This window comes from Mixophyes fleayi, chromosome 12 (genome assembly GCF_038048845.1).
Source record: "Mixophyes fleayi isolate aMixFle1 chromosome 12, aMixFle1.hap1, whole genome shotgun sequence".
In the NCBI taxonomy this organism is placed as follows: Eukaryota; Metazoa; Chordata; class Amphibia; order Anura; family Limnodynastidae; genus Mixophyes; species Mixophyes fleayi.
The window spans coordinates 15,964,794-15,978,170 of record NC_134413.1 but is presented as its reverse complement, the minus strand read 5'-3'; the positions used below and the strand labels follow the sequence as shown (position 1 = coordinate 15,978,170).

Sequence of the window (13,377 nt, the reverse complement as noted above, 5' to 3'; positions counted from 1 at the left end):
GAGGAAAAGAGAGGCACAGAGGAGGAAAAGAGAGGCACAGAGGAGGAAAAGAGAGGCACAGAGGAGGAAAAGAGGGGCACAGAGGAGGAAAAGAGAGGCACAGAGGAGGAAAAGAGGGGCACAGAGGAGGAAAAGAGGGGCACAGAGGAGGAAAAGAGGGGCACAGAGGAGGAAAAGAGGGGCACAGAGGAGGAAAAGAGGGGCACAGAGGAGGAAAAGAGAGGCACAGAGGAGGAAAAGGGGGCACAGAGGAGGAAAAGAGAGGCACAGAGGAGGAAAAGAGAGGCACAGAGGAGGAAAAGAGAGGCACAGAGGAGGAAAACAGGGGCAGAGAGGCACAGAGGAGGAAAACAGCGGCAGAGAGGCACAGAGTTATAAAAAAAAGGGGCAAAGAGGCACAGAGTGAATAAAAAGGGGGGAAAGCAGCATGGAGGGCGCAGTGTAGTTGTGATGGGGCTTGTTGCAATGTAGTGTGTGTGCGGTAGGTGGTGGCTAATTAATGGGCGCTATTTTGTTTGTAGGGTGATGGTGAGGCAATTTAATAGTGGGGATTATTAATTTAAGATGGGGTGATTTGGGGCCTATTGAATGTGGAGGTGAGTTTGGGGAGGATGAGGTCTATTTATTAAATGTGACTATGAATTATTTAATGGCAGTGATGGTTGCGGGAAATAGGTATTGCTAGGCTGTTTGCATGACGGGAAATAGGTTTATTTATTACATGTGAATTCTATTATTTTAATGTTGGGGCTGGAGGAAGGCCTAATTATTAATCGTGGGTGCTATTGATTTAACGCTGCGTCTGACTGAAATTTTCTAAATGTAGCCATTTTTTTCCCAAATAGGTCCTTCTACATTCCAAGATCCAGGCAAGCCACAACTAAAGAAACCAGCAGCCTCGGGTGGAGAAAGTGAGAAGAACAGGTAGGACAGAGCAGCATAGTGTGTGAAATGTTGTGATTCTAGTAGGGACAATGCCAATGTTTGGTGAGCCCAGTGGGCGCAGGCCAAGACTGAACTGTTTGTGTACACACTGCATTCTTTGTATACTACACTGTGGTGCTGGATGTCTTAAAAGTCAGGAGTGCTTGGACATATGTGACGCTGTGGTGAATTCAGGACCTAGTGATTTTGATGTGCTAGCTATGCGCCCAACGGTGCATTGCCACGGCCCCAAATGTATGACCACATTCCCGAAAATTTTTGCACCGTCGTTAGGCTAGCCACGCCCCAATGGCGCATTGACACGCCCCTGAATGTATGACCAAACCCGCGTCGTGTTTTTTGCGCCGCCGTTAGGCGTCGCAAAAAATTTTTAGGGCTTACTCAACTATGGGGGGGCCCCATGAGTTTGTTGTACCCGGGCCCTGAATTCCTCTTGGCAGCCCTGCTCACACCACAATGGTATAGCAGTTCTGTGGTAACCTCTCATACGACTGTCAGATGCTGCTCAGAACATGTCAGATCACATTCACAAAAGGACGGCATAGATCTCAACAGGTCTTCCGAGGGGTCTATTGGTTGGTTATTGACTGCTACCAAAATTGACCCGAGTCTCTCTCAATTCACCTTGAGAAAGGCTCCAGGTGAGCTGAAACGCGTCGGTGTGAGAGTGGAGATCTGACTGCACCTGTTATTCATTGAACCACATACTGGAACCCGTGCCTTGCTCTGCTTCATCCCGGGTACAAGCATTGATTGACCATACAAGGCTTACTTTTATTCTACATCTAGTACGGGCATTATATTGTTTAACTAAGGATGCTAGTTGTCAATATTTTATCTCAGTGTCAATAAAAGTTTTAATGTTTGATACAGAATTACACTATGTGAATTTTCATTTTCTTATATATGAACCGTGGGTGGCCGTGCTGACCAATTCTGGCACTACCTGATTTGATAACGAACCACTATACCCGTGAGAAGACCTGTTGAATCTATGCCGTCCTTTTGTGAATGTGATCTGACATGTGGTATGGCATACCACAGTATAGCAGCCTACTGAAAATGCCCCTACTATAGTTAGCTGGAGGATACAACTCATTGGACCTAGCTTACAAAGAGCACTGGATGTACAGCATAAAACACCTTGGTCTTACATCACTTTCTGTTCTCTGGAGATCTGGGGGTAAATGTATGAACCTGCGGGTTCTTCAACACCCGCGTGTTCAGCGTGTTCGGCGATTAAATTTCAAGCGGCCCTGCATTGCAAAGGGAAGTTTCCCTTTACAATGCAGCACCGCTTGAAATTTAATCACCGAACACGCTGAACACGTGGGTGTTGAAGAACCCGCAGGTTCATACATTTACCCCCTGGTGTCAGAATACCTACCTGCTCCACACTCCTGTGCTCCTGATTTCCTCTGCCTCTGTGAAGAAGGTCAGCACCTCCTGGCTCGGGCAGTCACATGATCGTGACTGGGAGGCGGCATATTCAAATCTGCAGAGTATATAAAGCTCACTCTGACACTGCAGCAGTGTCAGAGCAAAAGGTATTCATATCCAGACTGACTCCCTGTATGCTGTATTGCTGCTGACCTTCGCTTCCCTTTTGATTCCTTCTTGCATAATGCTTGTGCCTGTTAACACCTTGTGTACCATTCCTTGCTTCTTTTGACCACTCTCTCTCAGATCCTGACTTTGTACCTCGCTATCCCCAGTGTACCCATCCTCGGCTAGCTGACCTGATTTCGGATGTTCCTTTCTCTGTGCTGTGTTATGTCTAGTGGCTGATCAGAGGGACACAACCTGTGTGTTCCCGCCAACAAAGTCCATTCTGCCTTGCGGCGGTTCTTGGTGAGGACTGGGGAACCCGTTAGACTCTGAGCCTTTGTTTGGTCAGCGTAAACCAGGCTAACATGTGTATCCATCACCCCAGGGCTCTCCTCCTGAGACAATCGTTATAAGATGCTTCTGCAAACTAGATGCCTCTAGTGGCACATGTCACAAAAACAAACATCCAAAGGTAAACCCCACATCCAAAGTCCAGCCTACTAGTTGTGTGATTTTTCGCCAAAGTGCCAATGGAAGCAGTAAAATGAATTCTATTGAAAATATAGGGTGTGACTCAATCTAGACCAGCTCCAAGCTGGCCCAAAAACGCAATACTGGAGGGCTTGTGTAACAATACATAATGATGATAATGAATATCAGCAGCACTATCTGATTGGCTGATTTCGCATTGACCCCGCCAGCTGGTAGTATTTAAATCATTACTGCAGAAGCAATATTGTGTCAAGTCGCATCCGTCTTTTCGCATTACTTAAATGGTATTTTCATTTGGACTAATTCAGGAAGGAAAATTCCAGCTTGATTTGTAAAGAGGAATACAACAGATGTACATGGTATTTCTATTTAATTACATTTCATATGGAAAATATGACTTTCACTTTTATTAATAACTGTCAAGGCAAATTTCTGACTTGTATATATGATACTTCATTATATTGTGTACGAACAGGGTAATGCGGAGACGGAAATAGCGAGCTGTGGGCCCCGATGCAGGGAAGCAGGTAGGAGGAAACCGGGTCCACAGCTAACTAATGACCGTCACCTCTCCTCCACTCTGATTACCTCTTCCCACTCCAGAATCCAAGACTTCTCCCGGGCAGCCCCCCTTCACTGGAATGACCTCCCTCGCTCCATCCGTCTTTCTCCCACTCTAAGCTCCTTCAAACGGGCACTAAAAACCCACCTGTTCCTTAAAGCCTACCAACCTTCCACCTAACCCGTTCTCCCTTCCCTGCTCCCGTCCCCTCTTCTCTCTCTTTACGTCAACTGGCTCCCTTTTGTACCTGAGTTTTGTTCACCCTCCCTTAGGATGTAAGCTCATTTGAGCAGGGCCCTCTTCCCTCTTGTGTCCTTACCTACTCTTCTGCTCCGTCTTTTCTGCATTCGCCTGCTTGGAGCTTCTGAAGTGTAGGTATTTTTGTTTGTTGCTCAGTAATGTTTTACCCTGTACTGTCTATTGTTTGTGCATTGTACGGCGCTGTGGAACTCTTGTGGCGCCTAACAAATAATGGATAATAAAATAATAATAATAACTAGTCCCCCGTGCAGCGGGCCCCATTATCTCCATGGGCCCCGGTGAACCACACCGGCTGCACCAATGGTAGTTCCACCACTGGGGTATTGCGATTTTAGAATTTACTACTAACACCGTCAAACCACTGTTCTACGCTAAGTTGGAGCGTTAGTTTACACACTTGCACGCATGACTACCATTTTTGAGCAGGACGCATCTTGAGATGCTTCCGACTAAACACACGTGTGTATACAGCTTATTTTGCGTGCGTATTTGCCCATGTAGGCTAGGTGCACAACCGTGTCTAAATGTAGATGAGCCCCGTTGTGTTGTGCAATTGACATAGAAAAGATCTGTTCATCCTCTGCTTGGACTAAGAGAAAATACTGACATAACTGTGTGGGCAAACAAACAAAAAATCCAAAACACTAAACTATTGATCATCGATGGAGGATCAGGGACAAACATATCGACAAGCTGCGGTCTGAGAAATTCACTGAATCTAAATCTTTCTTTCACTGATTCAGGTGTGAAGAGATCGATCAGGGAGAGAGATGGATGAGAATTGATCTGGAGTTCTTACAGCAACAAGAGACTGATTATGTATATACACAGACAGTAAACAGGATTAATGGCAGCTCTCTAGGTGTTTTATTCTGGCTAAAAACACTTCCTTCCCACATGCTATGTTTTAAAGCGCTGCAGAAACCTTTTATTTTTCAGGTTATTTTTTCATATCATCAAATGTATCACAAAGCAGCAGTATCTCTAACATACGTTAAACAACGTAGAGTACAACTGGATGCGGGTACACAGGAATAAATCAGTTGATGCATATACTAAACATCCTTACGTCATTAAAGAGTACATGTCATTAGCCTGATGGGTTTTATTTTATTTATTTTTTTTAATAAAAGAAGAGAGGGATGACTGCTAATCTTACTATAATAAATAAAAAAAAAATGATCGTCATCTTTCTGTTGAGAAAGACTTAAAAAATAAGCACATTTAGGGGTATATTTACAAAACTGTAGGTTTGAAAAAGTGGAGATGTTGCCTATAGCATCCAATCAGATTCTAGCTGTAATTTTGTAGAGTGCACTAAATAAATGACAGCTAGAATCTGATTGGTTGCTATACATCTCCACTTTTTCAAACCCGCAGTTTAGTAAATCTAGCCCTTTGTCTGCTAATTGCAAAACTGGGCAGCAATTTGCTTCTTCAGTGCCTCCTGTACTCTTGTATACCACAGGTCTTAGCACGCACAACCATGACTATAGAACCACCTTTTCCTAAAAAAAAATACCACCATTCCTCTATCTGTTATGAGTCCCATTTTGAGCAACCAGTTGGCATTTACTAGCCAATTGGAAACTCTATTATCCTTTATTTATAAAGCGTTGACATAAGCACATTGAGGGGTACATCATACAAATAGTTTACTTATAATGGCAGGGACAGAAGGTAAAGATGGGTCTGGCCAAATGAGCTTACAATCTAAAAGTTGTGGGGAACAATTGATACATGAGGAAGCAGAATTACAACCGTAGTAGCAGAAGGGCGGTGGCGTGGTAGAGAAAAAGCTCAGCCCACCATCATCGACTCACGACACATGCTTATTACTTATCAGTTGACGATGGACAGAGGTGTGTCTTTTTAATTGCTAGCATCCACCGTCTTACGGGTATACCCCATCAGTCAGACGCCTTTGCCGGAAAATAGAGAGAGCACAGATTTGATGGAATAGAGATATTCCAGGTGAGATCAATTCTAATCTATGGCGCTCAACATAGAACTGGTGAGATTTCTACCATAATTGTCAGCAATATGCGCGGCGCAATGTCCGCGTTCCACATCGACGGCAATTGAATCCCCCCCTGTGTGCAGCAATAAATATTTGTTTTACAATCGGTAAATAAAAGTGTTTATCCAGTACAATCTGCATCCAGAAAATAACAGGTACATACAAGTTCCATTAAAATTCAATATGTATTGTAATAGTATGTTAGAAAACAGTATGTATCCTCCTAAATGGAGACCACTCAGAAGAGAACCATTCACATATAAATGGGACAGATTGCCTTCTGAGCCGTAATAGAGATCCTGCTGTTATCAAGCAGCCCTGTAATCACCACAAGTGTGTTCTGCCATTGGGAAACATGCTAATACATCTTGTAATTGATCGAAATAAATAGTTGTTTGCCACAGCAATGCATTCTGAATATGCCAAAGCCATTTGGGAGGCAGTAGAGATCACAGTCATTGGCTGTCATTAACCGAAGTGTGGTTAGATAGAGAGATGCATTTTTGAGAACAAAGGGCTTTTTAATGGCGGTTAGGGATGTGTCAATGCATTTTGCTAGGCAAGATAATTGAACAATGGTTGTTAAGTACTAATGGGTTTATTTTATGACATAATTGTATTAATGCCAGTGGTGTTCGGGAGTCGCTTGTGTTTTGTATTTTTAACTGTACACTTCATCATGACCTCACCCCTAGAACAGCAAACAATATCCCATTCCCAGGGGCACTGGGTATGTGCATTAATATAATCAAATTGACAGTGATGATGACTGCCATATCTTTACTTTGGTTGCATGGCAATGCTCTTAGATCTTAATGCAGCTACAACTTTACAGTGTATTTAGAATTGTACTTACCCTAAGTTGCATGCAACTCCAAATGCAGGTATTAGGCTGCAATTTTGCAGCTGAAAGCTTACAGTTACGATTAAATAACTACTTTAAATGAGGCCTCTTAATGTACAATAGAAAGTAGTATTAGAAGCCAACCAGGAGTCATGTGACCGGTGTAAAAACACTACAGGTGTGATTCTGAAAAAGAAAAGGGGAGGTGTTGCCTATAGCAACCAATCAGAGTCTAAATATCGTTTTCTAGAATGTAATAAATAAATGATAGCTAGGGTCTAATTGGTTGATATGGGCAACACCTCCACTTTTTCTTTTTAAAAGCCTTCCGCTTTTATATGATCATTGAATGTCTTGGTGATTTGTAATACCCTTATATTGTACCGTGATGCGCATCAGCCTTCACTTGGGGCTGCTAGATCCTCCCTGCTCTATTGTCAGATTTCTTTGTTATAGCCTGTAACATTTGTTTAAAATGCCTGGTGATATGTTATTACAGATAGGTGTCTCTTTCTTTGGTTAAAGGTATTGTCTTATCTTATTACTGCCCTTTTGAACGTTACAGGACCGCACCATGCTGCCCTCTAAGGGCTCAGGTTCCCCATCACTCCATTACTAAAAACATGAAAATGATAATAAACATAACTATGAACACACAGTAATGGGAGAAACACAGAGTATTGTATCCCTTGTATACTATGTTTGGATTTTTGCACTCTGCTTTGAGTACTAGATTCTATCACCGAGAGCACCTAGCTGAAATACAGAGTCAATTCTGTATATACCGCTATTGGACATAGGGAGATTACTTTAATAATTCTTTACTAAACATAACAATAAAATGTGCCTAATTCTGTTTTGGATGTTATGTCAGGATGGACTGGAAACAATTCTATAGCTCTCTTGTTATTAATATCTAAAGTAGAGATGTTCACTGGTTTTGGATCTGGATTAGCTTTGTGTTTTGGTTTTGGCAAAACCACCCTCGTGTGTTTTGGTTTTGGATTTTTTAGAAAAAACCCTAAAATATGCTAAATCTCACATAATCTTGCTCTTTTTTGTTCCTACGTTATTATTAACATCAATAACACTAATTTCAAGTCATTTGCAGTCAATTTTGACCACCTCACAGGTCACAATATTATTTTCATACACTTTCGGACAAATACTGCAGCGACCTGGCTGGATGGTAAGCGACAGAGCAATGACACAAACACACGGCAGTATCTAGCACATCTAGGGCACACTGGCACACAGCAGTGGCAGAAAAGATAAACGGGGTCCGCCCTTCCTTCCACCCTCCGTGATGTTGGATCTTTAAAAGGAATTCAAAACTCGCGAGATCCGAGATCTTACGACGTCACAATGACGTTTTGCCCCGTTTACACTTCGGAGGGCCTGCAACAGTACCGAGCTGGCTCGGCTCGGTACGCGGATCCCCTAAGTTCGGGTATGTTCGGTTTCTCGAGGAACCGAGCCTGAGCATCTCTAATCTAAAGATGATGTTTCTGCTCGCTTGAATTATACCAATGCAGCAGACATGTCAGTGAACATTTAGCTGGAGTTTCATTGCCAGTTTTAATTGCATCTGTCTTACCCTGCATAATAACACCTACTATAGGTTAGAATAGATCTCTTGGAGACTGTTTGGGCTACACAAAGGATTCCTTTGTCACCTGCATTTACATTGTTTAAGTTACACTACAGCCATACAGCGATATCTTTAGAAGAATAACTTACCTATATGTCTCCCATACATATTGTAGAAAAAAATAAAACAATAGGCTGAGTTGCTGGATCCATACGGATTCTTCTGCGCTATGTTGAATACGGGACTCAGCAGCCGCGCTTTCTCTCCTTCCAGACGTGGGCGAGATGTTTCAATGTACATGTAGAAACCTACCAGAAAGAGGAATACATTTAATACTGGATATAGTAATATTACAGACATTCTGTGAACTAGAATTTATTGGGGGTCATTTATGAAAAATGGAGCAAAGGAAAAAAGTTGGTGTTGCTCATAGTCGCCAGTCAGCTATTATAATTTCCTAATCTGCACTAGAAGAATGACAGAATGCAATTAGTTGCTACGGGAAACACTACCATTTTCTTTTGCACCATTGTGCAAGCCTCTATGGGGGAGGGGGGGGTGATCTCCTTGAACTATGGTGATCGCATGCTTAGGAACCTCAGTGGTTCTGCTATTTTGGGTAAAAGTTCTTAGAGTAATAGAGAAGGGCATTTTTGCATCTCTTATAAAGTTGGCAACTGTTTTAATAGGGAGAGGAGCTTAATTCGTCTCAACTAAACACTTTTGTTTTTAAAAATACAATTCTGTTTGTCAGCAATATGCAGATTTTAGTATAAATTAAGGGCACCGGTCACCTCAAATGTCAGATTTTCCAGCATATGGAACATGATAAATCTTTATCTTTTATTTATTTTTTTTACCTTTATGAAAACGAATGAAAAACGTTTGTGTTGCCCATTTTCCCGTAATCTCTCACATACATAAATAGACGTATACCTTGCTTGGATCCTCCTGCGTCCGTCGTAGGTCCTGTGTTTGGTGTATACCTAGTATCTCTTGTGCTTGCACTTTGCTTTGTCCAGTCAAAGATATCTAAGTCATCCTGAGTGAACAAACAGATGCTACCATCTTCAAATCCACAGTGAAATTCCCCTATTAAAAAAAAACACACATTTGGAATTAAGTTGAGCAGAGTTAGCAAACTGCTCACACACTGGGCCCTGCTGACGACTGACAAGAATAATGTTCTCATATGCTGCTTTTACGAGTATAATAAAGTTGAATTTGTTGAAACTCTAAATAAATCCATTAGCAGTGCAAGTAGCCTCTGGCGTCCTAATTCTGTCTGATATTCAAGTGACCTTTCGGCATTTCTCCGTCCGGCAAGACCAGATCTTATGTCTGCACCAAAATCATGCCCGTTCTATCTCCAAAACAGAGCATCTCTTCTCTAGCTCCCCTTAATCTCTGTAAGTACCCTCCGTATGTGTGCAAATGTTTATCAGTAAAATTCCGTTCAGATTTTAGATTCTATTATTTACTATTTTTACTATTTACTCATACAATAGTTTAAGTGACATGTAACAAGCTTGCATGCCCCTCAAAGGAGTTGACCACTTTTGAGCAATCCCTTCTTAAAAAAACATGTCCTTCCTTTCGGCATTTCGTGCTACAGTTCTCAGCCTTGGAGGATTGTTTGTACGTAACTTTAGAACAGATTTTTATTGGAGAGCAAGGGGCTGCCTGCAATGGTATCATTTTGCCTGAAGTATCGCTACGTAGACAATTAGCAGCATTCGACACTGTCCAGCACAGGAATTCCGGCAACGAGGGGTTTCCTGGCTGTACGGAGAGGCAGGTGTGATTGATAAGTGGGTGTCTAAAAGTGGACAACTCCCTTGAAGGACAATTCCCTTGAAGGACAACTACTGTGACATTGAAAAGCTATTGATGAAGGAAAACTAGGCAGTTGTCTAGAGCCCCAATGGTTATGGGGTCACCTAAACCACTGAATGAGTGGCATAAAGTCACTGATCTAGTGATTTTAATTCTCCTCCAGTGTCCCCTCACTGACCGCTGGCCATTGACATGAAGGAGAAGCCACCAGCATATTCTTACATGTGAAGAGTATAGCGTTTGGCTATGATGTGACAGCCAATCACCACACTTCCAGTCTGAGGAGGCACCCACATCCTGCGTCTACTGGGTTGCCCCAGGGCTTACGCAACTCATGCAAATAACAGCTTTGGTACAACAAATTAATAACTTTTTTTTGCAATATGGTCATGGTTTAATGCCAAATCTCAAACGGAAAAAAGATATTAAATTAATTAGCGCTTACTACAAAAACTGCTACAAAAAATTAGAGTTCTGACTGGACAGTTTTGTTTTCAAAATTCTAACAGCAGGAAACTGCCAAGTCAGAATTCTAAAGCCAGTTCTGCAAGCCGATTACTATCTCCTACCCATTAGAGATGTTAAACAATGGCTAAATTGGAAATAATATTATTTTGCTGTATTAAAGCAACTACTAGTTGTTCAGTTTTGAGATAGTTGTCCTTCGGCACCGGTGGAATTAAACAATCCAAAAAAGATCGTGATTCTGAAAGATGTTCAGATCTGTTTTTCACTTTGCTCACCTTTGAAGAACAATTGTGAAATGATGTGACGCTCCATTATATGTCAATAAACTGAAGTGTATGTGATCCAGATCATTGCTACTCGGTCATTTACAGGGTACTGTCCTAATGTGCGCCAAATGTGCATCTCACCCTATGTCACAGCGCTCCGTCACAGTGATAACACTAAAGGGTCTATTGATTAAAAAGCATAAATTGCTCAAATTAATTTTCATTTCTTCACGCAATGATAATAAATTAATTAACGTGGCAACTTATTAAAACTGATCAGCTGGGACAGCGGCTCCGATAAGAGTCTGTCCTAGCGAATATTCTATAGCAAAGTGATCGCAATTGCGATCATTTTAGTTAAAGGTTTCTATGGCTGGATTTGGGATGGGGAGAGTACAAAGCCTGCAGGGAGGGATCCGAAGATCCAGCTCATACGATACTCTCTGGATAAGTTATAACGGGTAATGACGTTAGCTACCCGGATCAAGTTCCTATTTTCGGAGCTCAAAAATTAGGGCAACATCGCTGTCCCCATAGACACCTAGGACTAGATTTACTAAACTGCAGGTTTTAAAAAGTGGAGATGTTGACTATGGCAACCAATCAGATTCTAGTTATCATTTGAAAAAGTGGAGATGTTGCCTATAGCAACCAATCAGATTCTAGCTTTCATTTTGTAGAATGTACTAAATAAATGATAACTAAAATCTGATTGGTTGCTATAGGCAACATCTCCACTTTTTCAAACCTGCAGTTTAGTAAATATACCCCTTAGTGTATGTAAAAAGCTTGAAATTGAAAAATTTTCGTTGACAAATTAGCTTTCACTCACTTATATGGCTAATCTTAGTATTACATCCAAGAAATTAAAGAATCATTCTTTTGGTAAAATGTATATCCATTTATTACATTTTCTACTTAGGCTAATTGATTTTTATAAATATTAAATAGTATTTGGCCTAATAATCGAGAAGCAGATGGAGGAGAAAGGCCCGATGGACAAGAAATATCCGGGTGCTGAGTGGTTTTGATTCTTCCAAGGTGACATAAATAAAAAACCAAAGCATCGTTCACAGAATAGTTTCTATCAACGTAATGTTAATGATAATATGATTCCTCATACATTTAGTTCAGTTTGGTAGTAATGGGTTTTGGTGCTGTTCTAAAACATCAGAGCATTATTTGTTACTGACACGATTCCCTCAAAACATAGTTATTTATAAGAAGGGATGTGGATTCACAAGGCCGCCTTAAAAAGGTGTCTATTGTATCACACAAATACTTGTGCTTTGTGTTCTTTAGAAGACGTCGGCCTCCCAAACCAAGACCTTACAAAGTCCACAAGACGATAGTGATGAGTTGTGTTAGAGATGTCTGCTTTGAAATATTGGGTGAGTCCGCAGCACAGAAAGTAACCCAGGTGACACTCTCAAATGACACCAGAGTGTGACAAGTTCATGATTTGGGCAGCACGGTGGCCTAGTGGTTAGCACTTCTGCCTCACAGCACTGGGGTCATGAGTTCAATTCCAGACCATGGCCTTATCTGTGTGGAGTTTGTTTGTTCTCCCATGTTTGCGTGGGATTCCTCCGGGTGCTCCGGTTTCCTCCCACACTCCAAAAACATACTAGTAGGTTAATTGACCTTAGTCTCTCTCAGTCTGTGTGTGTGTTAGGGAATTTGGACTGTAAGCTCCAATGGGGCAGGGACTGATGTGAGTGAGCTCTCTGTACAATGCTGCAGAATTAGTGGCGCTATATAAATAGATGATGATGATGACTGACAATATAAAAGATCAGCTAATATAGCAGATTAAATTAGCAAAGTATTTTTTGCAGCTTAATGAATGCGACAGACATATAATTGTGACAATGTTCGAGCATTTTGAACATGAATGTGATTTGAAGAAAGACTCCCTTTTCAGCTTCACCACTGACAAAAAATGAGTTCTTAAGTGTCCAAGGCTATGAGCAGCGACATCACTGGTGTATGTGGGTTGGATTTTAAGTTTTGTCTAACTGTATTTTCCAGATTCCAGCTATCATTTTCTGGAATGTACTAGATAAATGGTATCTAAAACTCTGATAAGCTGCTATGGGCAACATCTCCACTTTTCCTTTTTAGAAGGATTGATCAACCTACCCCAGAGAGAGCACAGCTGACCGAAGAGCCCCTTTGTTTGGGCAAATAGCGAGTGAGTAGTATTGTTTTACTATATGCTGCCTATGAGCAGTACCTAGTCCATTTTTAACTTTTGTTAAATATTCCAAGGACTCAAACTTTCCACTGGAAACCAGCAAGCTAATCAATAATGCAAATAATCGCTTGGTAACTAATACACACATTGTGGCAGCTAATGGGAATGTTTTATATTCTGTACAAGCAGGTCAGCTCGATTTCTGCAGTTTTCCTGACTGGATGCTATAGTGATACTATAAACACTTGTGTGTTCTGTACGGTATGAAAACATGCAATTATTTTAATCACATACGTGCTATTATTTATTCATTTTCTGATGAAAGAGGAAGAAGCCTTGTGGGTGGT

At 41.5% G+C, this 13,377-nt stretch overlaps 1 protein-coding gene across 2 annotated transcripts in view; it reads right to left on the bottom strand.

Annotated features, from left to right (window-relative positions):
* The window catches only part of MDGA2 (MAM domain containing glycosylphosphatidylinositol anchor 2), a 241,464-nt gene that overhangs the window by 14,219 nt on the left and 213,868 nt on the right, over nucleotides 1–13,377 (bottom strand). For both annotated transcript variants that reach the window (XM_075192161.1, XM_075192162.1), the window contains exons 11-12: nucleotides 9,200–9,355; nucleotides 8,413–8,571 (exon numbers count right to left, since the gene is read on the bottom strand). In XM_075192161.1, coding sequence (XP_075048262.1) covers nucleotides 8,413–8,571; nucleotides 9,200–9,355 — 315 coding nt within the window. The remainder of the gene's footprint in view (nucleotides 1–8,412; nucleotides 8,572–9,199; nucleotides 9,356–13,377) is intronic.